This window comes from Podarcis cretensis (genome assembly GCF_951804945.1).
Source record: "Podarcis cretensis genome assembly, chromosome: 2".
Taxonomy (NCBI): domain Eukaryota; kingdom Metazoa; phylum Chordata; class Lepidosauria; order Squamata; family Lacertidae; genus Podarcis; species Podarcis cretensis.
This window is the reverse complement of record NC_137171.1, coordinates 7,231,199-7,247,002: the sequence shown is the minus strand read 5'-3', so window position 1 is coordinate 7,247,002 and position 15,804 is coordinate 7,231,199. Positions and strand designations below refer to the sequence as shown.

The window sequence follows — 15,804 nt, the reverse complement described above, 5'->3', positions numbered from 1 at the left end:
GGTTTTGACCTATAAAGCTATAAAGCTATAGAGCCTTAATGTGCTCAGGACCACAATACCTCAATACCTCAAGGTATACCGCCTCTCTGCATTTGGACCTACCTGGGCTCTGAGATCATCCTCTGAGGCCCTTCTTCATGTGCCTTTTCCATGAGAGGTTTAGAGGGTGGCAACACAAGAATGGGCCTTAAAGCAAGTTGTATGAAAGGAGCCCCACACAGTCAGAATCGATGCACACAGCTTAGATCGACAGCAGTTTTATTACGGAGATGGCATAAAATTGGAAAGACTTCAACATAAACACAAAAGTAATACAAGTGCTGTGGTGGTTTGAGTACAATTATAGACCAGAAATACATCTCCTTTCCTTACAAGGAGCCATCAGTCATGGAGCCAATAAACTGATATGACCCTTTTGCTTATTCCAGGTGATTCTGCTACATATTGGTTATGCAAAGACCATTCCGGTGTTGATACTTGTTTCCAGGCTCTTATACATAATGGCATAACATTCTGGGAAAATTAATTCACCCAAGGCCAAGGTAAAGACAGCTAAGCTGTAGACGTGTTATTGTTTTGAAAACAGCAACAAAGAACACAAAAGAATTCTACTATTTTTACTGCAAAACACTGAAACAATTTCTTCATTTTTTCCTGATTTCTGCTTCCTAATCCCAAAGTTGTTAGAAAACCGAGAATGTTTTCAGTGAACCACTGAAACACGTTTGTCTTTGGAAGAGCATTCAAAATTCCCGAATTTTATATAGATAGGGTTTGTGTTTTCTGCATTATTCCAGAGAAAAACCTTCCAAGAAAAATGTTCATGGAGCCAATATGTTTTATGGAAACCAAAATTACAAATGACAGTCCTTCTTTATTTCCTCTGGAAGGTATTTCACATGGAAAGAATGAATGTCATCCCATAATGGTTGGCTTTTACGCAGCATTACCCAATTACTCTTAAGGGTAAAACTAAATATGGAAAGGGAAATCCACTACTTGATTTCCAGATTATATTTTAATGACTACATTGAGGGGGAACTGAATCAGGTTTACAGTGTTGAGGGAAGGGTTTAAGCCTTTTGCCTTTAACATTTGCCCTGCAACTACCCCCTCCACAAGAAAGTATTGTTAGCTATAGAAGGAAACAAGACCACAGGTCCCCATCCCATTAATTTGTCAGAAGACACATACATATTATGCCCATTATTTTCAGAAAGTAATGAATTGCTTTTATTAGGGGACAATTATTGCATTTTAACTTCAATGCGTACTTTATGGCAGATGTGAAAACTGAAAATGTACCGTACTTAAAAAACATATGGTTAGCCAATGAAAAGCACAGTAAATGGTAATGGCAGAACTGGATGATGCACAGTGAAATATATAGAATAGACTGATGCCCTGTGTGTATTCTCCAATCCTGATATCTATGGAGAACAGATCTCACATCTTTTGATAGTCAGAGTGGGAGGAAGAGTAAATGGCAGAGGTATTACATAACTACATCAGTGCAATGCATGAGCGGCGATGAAGTAACTAAGAATATCAGTTATATTTTCATATCGTAAATCTGAATTGATCAGCAGATCAAGCAGATGCAGCCCCATCTGTGCTATGCATTTAATCAGTGTTGTGTCGCTGTGGACAGTCATGGCTTTCCCCTGGAAACTGTGTTGTTTTTTTAAGGGTGCTGTGAGCTGTTAGGAGACACCTCTTCTCCTCACAGAGATACCAGATGGGTTTAACAAGTAACCCATCTTCCCAGGGAACTCTGGGAGTTCAGGGAGGGCCGCAGTTCAGCGGTAGAGAGTATCGGCTTTGCATGCAGAAGATACCAGTTCCCACGCAGATAGGGCTAGGAATATCTACTAACGGAAACTCTGGAACTGTGGATGTAAAATTTGCCATTGAGAAGCTGTTAATAAGCACTTTAGATCACCTGTAATGTCTGGTAAGAACTGCTGGATCAGGAAGATCCCACGATGAAAATGCAAGCGATGTTCTCATTACTTCATCTCTCATGCACTGCATTGATATACCTGCGTAGATCTCTCTCATTTCTCTCTCCATCCCACTCTGTATTTCTCCCTTCCAGCTTGTTCATTGAGTGGGACCCATCACTCTTATGTCTAGTTTGCCCCTGCGAGTCAGCCTTGCCTAATTTGACGACTTCCATGGATGGGGAAACTGGTGGCCCTCCAGTTGTTGGACTTCAACTCCCATCAGCCCTCACTGCTGGCTATGCCAGATGGGAGTTGGAATCTAACGATACCTGGAGGACCACAGGTATCTCCACCCCTGACTTAGCCGAGGACGCCTTTAGTTCTGGTAGCTCTTTCTGGTGGTGGAGGTTTTCGACACAATCTTCATACTGGAACTGCTCCCCCGGGCTGAACCAATGCTCCCAGATAGCGCCTTGCCACCAGCAGCAGTGAAACTGCTTCCTCCAGCGCTGAGGCCTCCTCCGTAGCCAAGGCCAACGCCACCTGCAAGGCCCATGGCACTCCCACCGCTGTAGTTCATGCCTCCAGATGAATGGACCACAGCTGCAAAGGGACCAGAGGAGAAGTTCAGGGTTCATGGATTAAAACATCTGAGGAACATCAAAGAAGGCATAAAGAATTCCACAACCTAATACAGTGGTACCTCGGGTTACATACGCTTCAGGTTACATACGCTTCAGGTTACAGACTCCACTAACCCAGAAATAATGCTTCAGGTTAAGAACTTTGCTTCAGGATGAGAACAGAAATCATGCTCTGGTGGCGCGGCAGCAGCAGAAGGCCCATTGTCTAAAGTGGTGCTTCAGGTTAATAACAGTTTCAGGTTAAGTACGGACCTCCAGAACGAATTAAGTGCTTAACCCGAGGTACCACTGTGTTTCTGTTTTGATACAATAACTATGCATTTCTTTGGGTATATTTTTTGTTGCTGACAAAACATTTGATCCTTTATTTCTTTAGATCAGTGGTGAGAGGTAATTAATTAGAGGATTGTGAGTTTCTGTGATTCACTTGCTGATTACTTACAGATATTTACGGCGCCAACTCCCTCTCCAGCAAGCCTGTTAAATGAGAGAGCAAAGGAAATCACTTTAATTGTTATGACCCAGCAGCTTGGGGAAAAATAGCAGTGGTTCAAATGCAATTCTGCAGAGCTAATAACTGCCAGTAGGATCACTGTTCTATTCAAGAGCATTAAGGCATTGGCAAGGCTTTAGTTTTCAGTGCATAGAGAAATCCCACTGGAAGCTGCAAACTTTTTCTCATTTACAACTTGCTTTCCATGTGCAGGAAATGATCGCTAGAATGAGACAAGCAATCCTATCTTTTCCCCATCACCACCACAACAAAGTGATAGAGCAAAATGGTCTTTGGAGCTGTGGTATCCCAAGGGTTGTGTCAAGGGGCTGCTTGGCAGAGAGTTGTCTGGTGGGGGCCCAGAAGCCACAGGTGCAGCTGCCACCTTCATTTTCCAAACTGAGGCCATGCAAGTTCCATTTTCCAATGGCAGTGTGGGTTTAAAAAAAAATGGCAGCTACCACGAACCCATGGGAGCATTCTTAGATTGGAACTGCAAACACCAGCCAGAACAGAGGCCTCAGCATCAGCAAGGGACCCAGTGACCGTGAGAGGATTCCAGGTGGTATTGATAGGCCTGGGCACCCTCCTGCTAAACTTCTTCTCTTCCCAGAAAGTTGGCCAAAAATTTTGCTTTAGCTTTCAGAGCCCATCATCATAATGTAAACATTGTATCTGGGACCACTGGTCAACAGAGGACTATATTAGATATGTGTGTTGTAGTTTTGACTGCTGTGGAGTGGTCCTCTAGATGTTATTGAACAAAAACTCCCATCATCCTTGACCACTAGCCAATCTGGTGGGGACTGATGGGAATTGGAGTCCAATGCCATTTGGAGGGCCACAGATTCTCCATCCCTGGGCTATACCTTGGTTGGCAGGAAGTCTGGTGGAGATCAAAGAGGAGGGTGGGGTCTGTCCACACCAAGAGAGGGTCTTTTTCCACCAGCAGTCTAGCGGTGCATTTCACACTTTACCCCAGCCCACTTGGGTTCCACCAACCTGCTCTCCTCCCCTTCCAGCAGCTTCCTATAGGTGGCGATCTCAATATCCAGGGCCAGTTTGACGTTCATGAGCTCCTGGTAGTCCCGAAGCTGACGAGCCATGTCTGCCTTGGCCTTCATTAGAGCCTCCTCCAGTTCAGCCAGCTTTATCCTGGCATCTTTAAGGGCAAGTTCTCCACGCTGCTCTGCATCGGCAATGGCTGCCTGCAGGCTGGCACACTAGGGGAAAAAGAAAAGGCAATGTTCTCAGCTCGGAGCAACTTAGGATAATTTAATTAGAATTAAGTAAAATATCTGGATCCACGGTATTGTCATCAGCAAAAGAGGGCATTTGAAGACTGGTACAAAAAAAGCTTATTTTACTTCCCTCTAAGTCCACCACCCCCACCCCCACCCCAACATAGCTGCCACTGCCCCTTCCCAGCTTTGCCATTAAATACTCCTTTAGTTGCAATTTTAAGCAGCCCTGCATGGCAGTACCTGTTTTTTCACATTGTCGATCTCGGAATGGAGTCGTTGGATCATGCGGTTCAGCTCAGAGATCTCAGTCTTTGTATTGCGCAGATCATCTCCGTGCCTTCCAGCAGAAAGCTGCAATTCTTCATACTGGGAGTCAAAAAAGCGGGGAAATTATTTAGATTACTGAAGTGCAAACTTTGATGGAGGCAAACATAGGGTGGCCACTTTTAAATTACCGAAAAGAGAGCAAATGCATCACCCCTTCCTCAAAAAAGGAAAAAACTCCAGAGAGAGAAAGGAGGGCACAGATTTGCATAAAATGTGCACATGTATATGCAGTCATACTTTGGATCTCAAATGGCTTATTTGCCAAATGTTTCGGCTCCGAAACGATAAAAAAGCGGAAGTGAGTGTTCCAGTTTTTGAACGATTTTCGGAAGCCAAACATCTGGCATTGCTTCTGATTGGCTGCAGGAAGCTCCTGCAGCCAATTAAAAGCCGTCCCTTAATTTTTGAATGGTTCCAGGAATTGAACGAAATGCATTCTGTTCAACAACCAAGGTACAACTGTAGATGTAAATTTAGACATAATATATATAGGTCAAATAGGCACACAATACATCTCCCCATATTGGGAAGGCTGTGAGCAGGTGACCTTCATGCCTGCTCAGTCTGCTGCCCAGGCACTCATTGGTGATGGGCAACTTCAAGATCCTCCATGTTTTGCTTTTCATGGAGTTAGATCAGACAGCCTTTCAAAGAGAGGATGCCTTGAGGTTTAGGAATACCCTCCAACTGCTCTTCAAATAGGGACTGTCTTCTGTAAAAGTAAGATACATGGTCACTCTAGATACATGGCTTTAGAGCCCTGGCTCCTCCTTTCAAACCCATTTCCCCATCACTTAAGAACTGCTCACCTTGCTTTGATACCATGATTCTGCCTCAGCCCTGCTTCTGTTGGCAATGTCTTCATACTGAGCCTTGACCTCAGCAATGATGCTGTTCAGGTCCAGGTTTCGGTTGTTGTCCATTTGGAGAACGACAGAGGTGTCAGAAATGTGGGCCTGCAACTGGGCTAATTCCTACAGGAGGGGGAGGAGTTGAAGAAAGAGGGCTTACCAAGATGAAAGACTCCCACATCTCTACCACATTCAAGCACTGGTCCACACTGAGTAAGGAAACTTTGCAGCCTGAAGCTTATTTCAGAGATGGGGAACCTTTGGCTCTTCAGATGTTGCTGGACTCCAGCTACCATCATCCTAGCCAGCATGGCCAAGGGTCAGAGATTATGGGAGTGGTAGTCTAGCAATGTCTGGAGCGTTCCCCCATCTCTACTGTACTAGACAGAAAAGTGAGTCCCTAGAACAGTCTGCAACCCTGCTTGAAAAAAACACACCCAATTCTTGCTAATATTGAGGATGCAGTCACCTCAAGAAACTTCCTTGGTGCTTGGTTGGTTACATGTCAGGCCTAACTCTTTGTATTTTGTCTATCCATTCATCTTTCAGTCCGGAATGTATTTTATTATGGCTCTGAGCGACATATTAAGTAAGAAACAGTTTGACTTAAGCTGGATTCTGTTAACTGGTCCCAGTATTTCAGTAGTGAGCAAGAGGCACACTTCTAGGGCAGCTTCTCTAGCGGAACAGCGAAGACGCTGCTGGAAAAATTGCTCAAATGGCAAAACTGATTGAGCTGTGCTGGATTAAGCCCTGTGGAGGCCGGATGGCAGTTGAAATTGCAGCCCACCCCCGTTGTGCGCATGCTCTACTGGGATAGCATTGAACCAAGAAAGCTTGATTTCAATTTTCTTTCAAGATCAAATCGAGATTATTTTGATCCGTTGTCTCAGGGGCCCTAAAAGGCTTGGGGCCCATATGCCAGTGCCTACATACAACACAGCCTATTGGTACTGGGCAATCCTGTGGCTTTCGAGATAATGCTAGACTCCAGATGACATCAACCACAGATAGCATGGCCGATGGTGAGGGGTGAGGGGAGTTGTAGTCCAACCATATCTGGAACACCAGAAGTTTCCCATCTCTGACTTAGACTTCAGCAGAGTAATATAGGATTGAGCCACATGGAGCTGATTAGGATGCCATCTGAGTCAAGGCCTAGAGACTGAACTTCTTGGTAGCAACCAATGCTTGAAGGTGCGAAATGTCAACCAGAGCTGGTTTTGGTTCATGTTGCTACAGTCTTCTTTCTTTCTCCCTGAAAAGACTAGAAGGTGTTCTTACTTCTTCATAGAAAGCTCTCAAGAAGTTGATTTCATCAGCTAGGGAATCCACTCTGGCTTGCAGCTCAACCTTGTTCATAAAGGAAGCATCCACATCCTGGAAAGAGGGAAAAAGATCAAAGGGCTGAACACCATAGCAGATGTGAGAGCCAAAACGAAACCACAAGTTTCCCCTAAAAGTACAAGGGTTAAAGCATGCATTTGTTTAAAGGGGTGGCCCCATCACTCTGTGGCAAATGTGCTGAAGTTACTGTTATGTATTCAGCGGTCCGTGTTTGCCTGAGCTTGAGTCTGGACTAAGGATTCTGAGATCCTTTGCTCTCATTCGATACAGGATGTGCAATCACAGAACATTTCAGGATTGGGGCCTCTGCCATTGGCCCTTGAACTCTGAGTTGTGATTCACAACTTGGAAGTTTAGACAGCCAATCACGTTGGGAGTGGGAGTAGCCCAAGCTTTCAGAAATTTATATAAGCAGTTGCTTTGCCCCTATTTCCCAGTTATGTAGTTCAGTCAAGGTTCTTGCCTCATGGAAACCCACTCACCTTCTTGAGCACCACAAAATCATTTTCTGCACCTGTGCGCTTGTTGATTTCCTCTTCATACCTGTCGGAGGGAGGGGGAAATTGAGTGACTCATTACCACTGGATGAGTGGGGGGGAAAGACCTTCCCACCTATTTCACAGAATTCTTTTAAAGTCTCCCATCACCTTCTGTCACCTGCCACAATAATCTTTGGCTCTTTCACCAGACTAAAGTAGAAGGATGGAACCCATGTGCAAAAAAAGTAAGCACATCCCTGGTTGAAGACTGATATTTGCTGAAGTTAAGAGGAAAGTTTACACAAATTCCAAATTCAGCATAAGTACTTAAGATCCTTACTTGATCAGACCAGTGTCCATATAGCACAGCATAAATAGCAATCCATTTGGCTCCAGCAAGCCCACAAGAAACCCCCTCAGTTGTTTGTCTCCAACATTTCTGCTATATAATATATATTGCCTCTGAACATGAAGGTTCCATTTAGGTAACATGGCTAATAACATTTCATAAACTAATCTTCCTCGTTTGTTCACATCCTTTCAAAACATTTAAAGCTAGCAGCCATCAAAATGTTAGAATTCAAATTTTATTTTAGAATTTCACTTTGGAAATTAGGCTTTGAGGAATGCTTGGTGTGAGGGGGGATAATGCTTAACTGTCATTTATGAGCTTTAAGGCAATAATGTTAAGTATCAATTTGTTGACATAGTCATAGTTTGGGATTTTTTCGGTGCTCTCTAAAACCCCAGATACAACAGTTGGGAATGCAGGCTGGTGTGACTTCTCAGGCCCCATAGCTTAGAGAAAGGGGCGACTGGAGTGCCGCAGGGCTCAGAAGCAGGTGAGGCCCTAGCCCCAACCCGCCAATGACACAGGGACCAGGCTGAACTTGGAGCATCTATGGCGGCTGTCTTGGGGTAGGATGCTAGTAAAGAACAAATTCAGACAGAAGGCTTTGGGAAGCACTGGTTGAAGTACGGGTAGGCAAACTAAGGCCTGGGGGCCAGATCCAGCCCAATCACCTTCTCAATCCAGCCCATGGATGGTCTGGGAATCAGCGTGTTTTTACATGAGTAGAATGTGTTCTTTTATTTAAAATGCATCTCTGGCTTATTTGTGGGGCATAGGAATTCGTTCATTATTATTTTTTCAAAATATAGTCCAGCCCACCACATGGTCTAAGGGATAGTGGACCGGCCCATGGCTGAAAAAGGTTGCTGACCCCTGGGTTGAAGGCTTTGGGAAGGACACAGCGTATGTGGGATGGTGGTGGTTTAGACCTGCAATGCCTGAGGAAGGGAGTGGAAGGCTGTAAGAAGAGCTAACACCGCAATAAACCAGAATTACTGTCTTCTCATCAATCCTGGTGATAAGTGCAGCTCATGTTCAGGCCTATTCTCCATACAACCCCAGATCATGAGGCATTCAATGTGCTGTGCCCCTATTACAAGCCCACAAAGAGACTTGCCCTCAAAAACAGAGCATTGTGAGCCCTGAAGTGTCCTGGTGTTCTGGCTTTTGGCCTTGGTTGATGTTACGTCTTTCTGAAGGAATTCAAAAATGAAAACGCCCGGACTAGTTTTATTGACTTTACTTTGAGGAGAGGCCAAGACCAGTCTGCCCTCACCTTTCTTTTCTTGAAACCTTGCCAAATACGAAGTGGCCAGAAGGTGCAGCAGAGACAGTCCCTTTCTGGGAATGCAGTTTTGGCATGTGGGTGGCTGTCATGAAAACAGGATGAAATGGGCAGTGGGCCTGATCCAGCTGGCTCGTCTTAATGCCATTAGTTCCCTGGAGCCAAGCAATGGGGAAAGGCCATTTGACAACCTCTAAACCCCCATGAAAGAGGGGTGCGGGTGTGTGTGGGGGGTGTCTGTTCATTCCATATTCATCTGAATACAGGCTGCACATTCTCAATTAATCTGGTTTGTATAAAACTTGAGCGTGGCCTATAATTGTGCTCTTGCAAGTAGAGAAGCTGTGATTTAAGCCCATCTCTGGACCCATGCAGAACTTTGGTGTACTTTAGTGGTTTTTGTAAAAGGATCACCCATTATGTCAATTGTGAAACGAGTGCAAAATTTGCATTTGATTTTTAGATTGTAAAAAAGCCAAACAAAAATACATTGGATGGTGCTGGAGATTTAAGAGATTCATTTCAAAACATTTTCATTTTAAGGTTGTGACCTATATTGGGGGACAGCTTATATTTGAACCAATATTGTGTGTGTGTGTGTTTCCCTATATATAGTGATTATGATTCCTTTTAAACCATTCTTAATGTTGTATTTTAACCTGTTGTGACCTGCTATGGGAGGTTAGGGCGAAGAGTCGGTAATAATAATCATCTTACAATTTTCCACTTTCCTTGGCCAACATAGCTTCCTTCTGAACCTGCTGGAACTTGGGTGTTCAGCAATTTAATGATATACATATATAAAAGAATTTGGCATTTGGCATTTCAGGAAAAGCATCAAAGAAATCAAGCTCTGGAGCCAACTGAAGATTCCCAGGTAAGATCCTCCCTCTATTGTGTGGGCAGGTAGTCCCCAACCTGGCCTGGTTACGTTGGCAACGCTTCCCCAGGCGGAATTGGACAACTGACTGAGGTAGGCGGAGACCTTCAGGTATCCCACCTGAGGGAAGGCGAAGCCAAGCCTGTGCTAATGGAGCCGCATAGGGTCCAGGGGGCTGTGTGCGACCACGCAAAGGGCGCCCCCCATTTAATGTGGGGAGCGGTCATTGTGGGCAAAATCAGAACTTTCCTGCACTTCCTGTTCTTTTCACTCTTCTGCCATTTTCCTGTCCTCACCTAAACCAAGGGACCTTCTACTAATGTAGATAAAAATAATGCAATGAAACTAGATCCTGTCGTGGTTTGCAATAAATGTATGTTTTTTGTTGAAACATGTTGAAAACATTATTTTACTAGTTAGTATTCTTTTTATTTTGAATTGCAAATGGTGGACACCATAATCTTTTCAGTGTTTAGGGCATGGGTAGGCAAACAAAGGCCCGGAGGCCGAATGTGGCCCAATTACATTCTCAATCCGGCTCACAGACGATCCGGGAATCAGTGTGTTTTTACATGAGTAGAAGGTGCCCTTTTATTTAAAATGCATCTCTGGGTTATTTGTGGGGGATAGGAATTCGTTCATTTCCCCCCCCCCCCAAATATATATATATATATATATATATATATATATATATATATATATATATATAGAGTCCGGCCCGCCACAAGGTCTGAGGGACAGTGGACAGTGGGTGGGGGCTGCTGGAGTTTGGGCCTTCAGAAGATGCCCAGCCAGGCTGACTTTTGACATGTGACCAAAAATAAATAAGATTTTCATCTGACTGAGATTTTGCTTCACATTTAGAGCATCAGCAGTCAGCTAAGGAGAAGACTGACAGACTCCTTTTCATTTGTCTATTTTACAATCTTTTGCCTTCAGTCAGATTGCTGCAGTATGTGCAAGTAACCTGGAGCAGGGGTTTCAGTGTGGCTGCCCCTGTTGTGAAACAACTTCCCTCTTGAAAGACACCCACCACCTGCACTTTCCAGAAACAACTGTGTTCCAACAGACTTCCCTAACTGGATAAATGGGTCTTTGTCCTGACTGTCTAATTTGTATTGTCTTCTTTTAAATGGATCTGTTGTTGTTGTTTTTAACTGATTAGGGTTTGTTTCGTTTGCTCTTTTTAACTGCACACTGCCTTGAGACAATTGTGCAGAAGCCAGTTTATAAATTAATTGTGGTTATCATAGAATTGTAAATGTGAAAGAGACCCCAAGGATCATCTAGTCTAACCCCCTACCGTGCAACAATGATGACAACAATAATTATCTTACAGTACCCACCTTATCCTGAAGTCCTCCACTGTATCCTGCATGTTCTTCAATTCCATTTCTAATTGTGGTCTCTGTCCCAGAATGTGATCCAGCTGATTTTTTAGACCACTGATGTATGACTCAAATAAAGGTTCAAGGTTACGCCGGGTGATCTTTTGCTCCTGCAAGAGGCTCCATTTGGTCTCTAGCACTTTGTTCTGCTGCTCCAGGAAACGGACCTGAATGTATCCCACCAAGACAAAAATATGTTGAATGTTGGCATCGTGTACAGACAAAACAGAATATGGGTTGCTAAGCTATACCACCATCAAAGGAGGTAATATCCTGACATCTTTCCCTTCTATTTTTAAATAGATTGCAAGAAATTGCCACGGCAAATACTTTACATAGAAAATGTTACAGTAAGCTGGCAGGTTGTACCTAATGAGCTAGTATTAATAGCAGCTCAAAGAGTGGTTAGTATCAAATGATTCAGAAGGTCCTGGAGCTTTGCAGATGGTGGATAAATGGAAATATATAGGAATGAAACTGGGAAGTGTTATCTTTTGACACATGCATCAAATTGTGTCTATTGGTTGCTTAATTTGAATTGAATTAATGGTGAATTTTCTGTGGATTCTGATACATGATCAATTGTGACTTTTATATAATCAAAGCAAGTTTGGGCTCTCATCTGCTGGTAGGTACCAAGCAGTGGAGTCTGGTATCTTGCACAGCTACCTGGTCTTCCAACTACAACCTCCGTCTTTATTCTTGTTCTCATTTATTCCTAGCAATCCCATGCTAAATACTCCTTTGCTCTCACATATTGCATAAGTGGGTACAGCATTTTAAGAGCTTGAGCTACAAGCTGGAAGCACCTTGTTCAAATTTCATCATCTCTAGGTCTTTCTCACAAGACGAGCAAAAGCTGAACTCTATTCAAGGTACACAAAGCTATCTAAACATTTTCCATTGACACAATGTGTTTTAGCTGAAGAACCAGACCTTCAGTGTTAGAGAATTTGATCTTGCATCATGTGCCAATGCACTGCAGCAGGAGAATGAAACTGGATCCAACTCCAGCAGGTGTGAGAAGCTTTTGGCATTTTGGATGTTGCTGAAATACAATTCCCATGATCTGTGGCCATGAGCCATGTTTTCTGGGGCTTACGGGAGTTCACCAACATCCATAGGGTCCTCCACACTTGAGCTACAGCAGACCAGACCCCTGAGAGCTAGGGAATGCTGCATCTAATAATTAAATGTCACCACAAATCAAATATATGTAAGGACATAGGAGGCTAACTCAAAAACACTCAAATGCAATTATTTGAAGGATAGCAATTTGGGGGAAGGGGCTGTTGAGGAGGCAATCCATGCCATTTATTTAAATTTAATTATAATACTATTTTTAAGCATGCCACTCATAAAAAATATCAGGGTGATATAAAATCATTAAGTCCAGAACAAATAATCAACACAGGAATGAGGGACTCTTGTCAATTTCAGCTTCGCTCCCTTATTCCAAGCTTAAGTTCAGTTCTACACATTTCCAAATCATTTTGTAAATTTGTTTTTAAAAGTCCCACTTGAAAATCCATCAGCATTTCAACACTAACTTCTCTTTACGTACACATTTTTTGTATGCAATTTCCCTTAATAAACACATTTTGTAAATCAATATGTATTTAAGTGCAAATTTTTGTACACATTGGAGAATTGCATTGCGAAGTGTGAAGGGCAGCAGTGTTTCAGTTCATGTAACTGTTTAAGAAACTGCAAATTAGGTACGTTGGCCATTAAATATAAACTAAATTGAATTTCTCCCACTATCCCTATCAATTCACTGGAAACACATAATGAAACAAATGTGCTTAGAGCAGGTGATGAAATATCAGAGTTGTAGCTGCCTGTCTGATTTCAAAAGGAACAGTGTACCAAATTACTGGTGCCACTATACTAACAACCTTGGTTCACGTTGAAACTGAATGAGTTACTAAATAAATAAATATTTTGCTGGTTCTAAGACACTGAGGATCATAAGCGACTTGGTGCAAAAACCTTGGTTTCTTTAGTCACACATTTTTAAGGTCAGTAAAATATAAACAAGTGAAATTTCTCTCCATGACCTAATGTTCTACCCCCCTGATTTAGCTCCAGCTATTGACTGGTCTTGGGACATGGGTGGTGCTGTGGGTTAAACCACAGAGCCTAGGACTTGCCGATCAGAAGGTCGGCGGTTTGAATCCCCACAACGGGGTGAGCTCCCGTTGCTCGGTCCCTGCTCCTGCCAACCTAGCAGTTCGAAAGCACGTCAAAGTGCAAGTAGATCATAGAATCATACAGTTGGAAGAGACCACAAGGGCCATCGAGTCCAACCCCCTGCCAAGCAGGAAACGATAAGTAGGTATCGCTCTGGAGGGAAGGTAAACACCTTTCCGTGCGCTGCTCTGGTTCGCCAGAAGCGGCTTTGTCATGCTGGCCACATGACCTGGAAACTGTACGCCAGCTCCCTCGGCCAATAAAGTGAGATGAGCGCTGCAACCCCAGAGTCGGTCACTTTTTATTGACTGGTCTTGGGACACAGGTGGCGCTGTGGTCTAAACCAGAGTCTAGGGCTTGCCGATCAGAGGTTCAGCAGTTCAAATCTCCGTGAAGGGGTTAGCACCCATTGCTCGGTCCCTGCTCCTGCCAACCTAGCAGTTTGAAAGGGCGTCATAGTGCAAGTAGATAAATAGGTATAGCTCTGGAGGGAAGGTAAACGCCTTTCCGTGCGCTGCTCTGGTTTCCAGAAGCGACTTAGTCATGCTGGCCACATGACCCAGAAGCCGTACGCTGGCTTCCTCAGCCAGTAAAGCGAGATGAGCACCACAACATCAGAGTCATCCGCGACTGGACCTAATGGTCAGGGATACCTTTATCTTTAAGCATCCTTAGTGGAAAACACATTCCCACCAATGAAAGAGGATTTACTTCTTTTTTAACATGCGCAGTCATGCTTTTAAGTTGCACAAAACAACTTAAATATGAATGCAGCCTGTGAGCTTCCCTGCAATTTCCAAACAGGTAACACATTTAGTCCTATCATGTCTATTAACGAGGCACAACTACTTTTGTGTGTGCCCATTCCTTTTGGAGACGCCTTTTCAAATGTCTCTAGTGTGTACACACATGCGCTCGTACCCTTTTTGCTCTCTCCACCAGGTCTGTTGAAGTTTAGTCTCTGATCACAGGGTGGAGATGCTCTTTTCCCAGCCTGATGTCCTCCTGATATTTTGGACTACAATTCCCATTAGACCCAGCTGCCATTGTTCATAACAAGGAATAATGGGATTTGTAGTTCTTCACCATCTCTGATTAACCATCAGGAAGTGAACCAAGGTGTGAGAGCAAGGATGCTCTACATACAAATACAGTGGGACCTCGGTTTTCAAATGTAATCCTTTCCGGAAGATGGTTTGAGTTCTGAAACGTTTGAAAACTGAACAAACAATATGAAAGCCTCAATGGAAAACTCAGTACGGAAAACTCAATACGGAAGATGCATGGCATGTTCGATTTCTGAGACGTGTTCAAAAACCGAAGCAATTACTTCTGTGTTTACGGCATTTGAAAACCAAAATTTTCATCAACAGAGACTTTCGAAAACCGAACTACCACTGTACACGGCTGTGTCTATTTCTAGCGATGAAATGTTGGTAGGATATAGTAAGCAGGGAAAGAAAACAGCTGCCCTATATTGTCAGTAGAGCTTGTTTAAAAGTAGCGTAAAATTTTTAGGATGGCATCCAGAGAGAAACTTACCTTATCAATGAAGGAGGCAAATTTGTTGTTGAGTGTCTTGATCTGCTCCTTCTCTTCCTTCCTCACCTTCTGGATGGTGGGGTCAATCTCCAAGTTAAGAGGCGCCAGGAGGTTTGGGTTAACGGTAACCTCATGGATGCCACCGGCGCCAGCTCCATAGCCATAGCCACCACCACCAGCAATCCGGTACCCAACTCCTCCATGACCTAATCCATAACCATATCCAGATCTGGCAGTAGTACGGTAGCCGCCCATGGAGATTCTTTTACTTGCTCCAAAGCCATGGAGGCTTCTGCTGCCAAAGCCACCACTGACACGTCCAAAGCCTGCACCACCTCCCCGGGAGACCGAAACCGTGCTGAAGCTAGTTCGGCTACCTGGGATAACAGCTGAAGAGGTGCTAAAATTCTTAGAGACTCTAACTGATTTTTGAGCCATTGTTCCTCCTCAGGGCAAGAAGGGGAAAGAGAGAGAGACAGAGAGAGATGAGACAAGACTCCTGGACAGCCAAGGTGAAAGGATCCTCTGGGATGCTCACACGTCCCCCCTTTTTATCTCATTGGAGAGCTGGGTTTGGCAGCTGGAGATCACAGGTAATTGGCCTGAATTAATCTCTTTGGTATGTCTGGCATGAGGCCTTTTCCATTATGTTGTACCTAACGTAATGTCCTGACGACTTGTAAAATCAAGAGGACTTGTAAAACCAAGCGGAATTTTCTAACCCTGTACTTTACAGTGCTGGGGTTTCCTAAAGGCATTGCTTTTAACTTCATATAAATTAACAAGTGACTTTTTCTTCTTTGAACATGATGGGAATAGAGGAGGCTATCTAA

General features: G+C 43.7%; 1 protein-coding gene across 1 annotated transcript; it reads right to left on the bottom strand.

Annotated features, from left to right (window-relative positions):
* Positions 1 to 278: 278 nt before the first annotated feature.
* On the bottom strand, positions 279 to 15,490 carry LOC307210775 (keratin, type II cytoskeletal 6A-like). Its single transcript, XM_079966976.1, has 9 exons — positions 14,972 to 15,490; positions 11,195 to 11,403; positions 7,335 to 7,395; positions 6,790 to 6,885; positions 5,464 to 5,628; positions 4,568 to 4,693; positions 4,086 to 4,306; positions 3,033 to 3,067; positions 279 to 2,549 (listed from the first exon to the last, which is right to left on the bottom strand). Exons 1-9 carry the CDS (start codon positions 15,407 to 15,409, stop codon positions 2,323 to 2,325), a joined length of 1,578 nt encoding a protein of 525 aa, XP_079823102.1. The 5' UTR covers positions 15,410 to 15,490; the 3' UTR covers positions 279 to 2,322.
* Positions 15,491 to 15,804: the final 314 nt, after the last annotated feature.

What these genes read in the sequence shown, in the direction of transcription:
- LOC307210775 (XM_079966976.1), bottom strand. Translation starts at nt 15,409, where the DNA reads ATGGCTCAAAAATCAGTTAGAGTCTCTAAGAATTTTAGCACCTCTTCA. An exon ending in GTGGAGGACTTCAGGATAAG is followed by an intron (nt 7,396 to 11,194) that starts GTGGGTACTGTA and finishes TCCCTCCGACAG; the next exon opens with GTATGAAGAGGAAATCAACA. An exon ending in ATTTTGTGGTGCTCAAGAAG is followed by an intron (nt 6,886 to 7,334) that starts GTGAGTGGGTTT and finishes CCCTCTTTCCAG; the next exon opens with GATGTGGATGCTTCCTTTAT.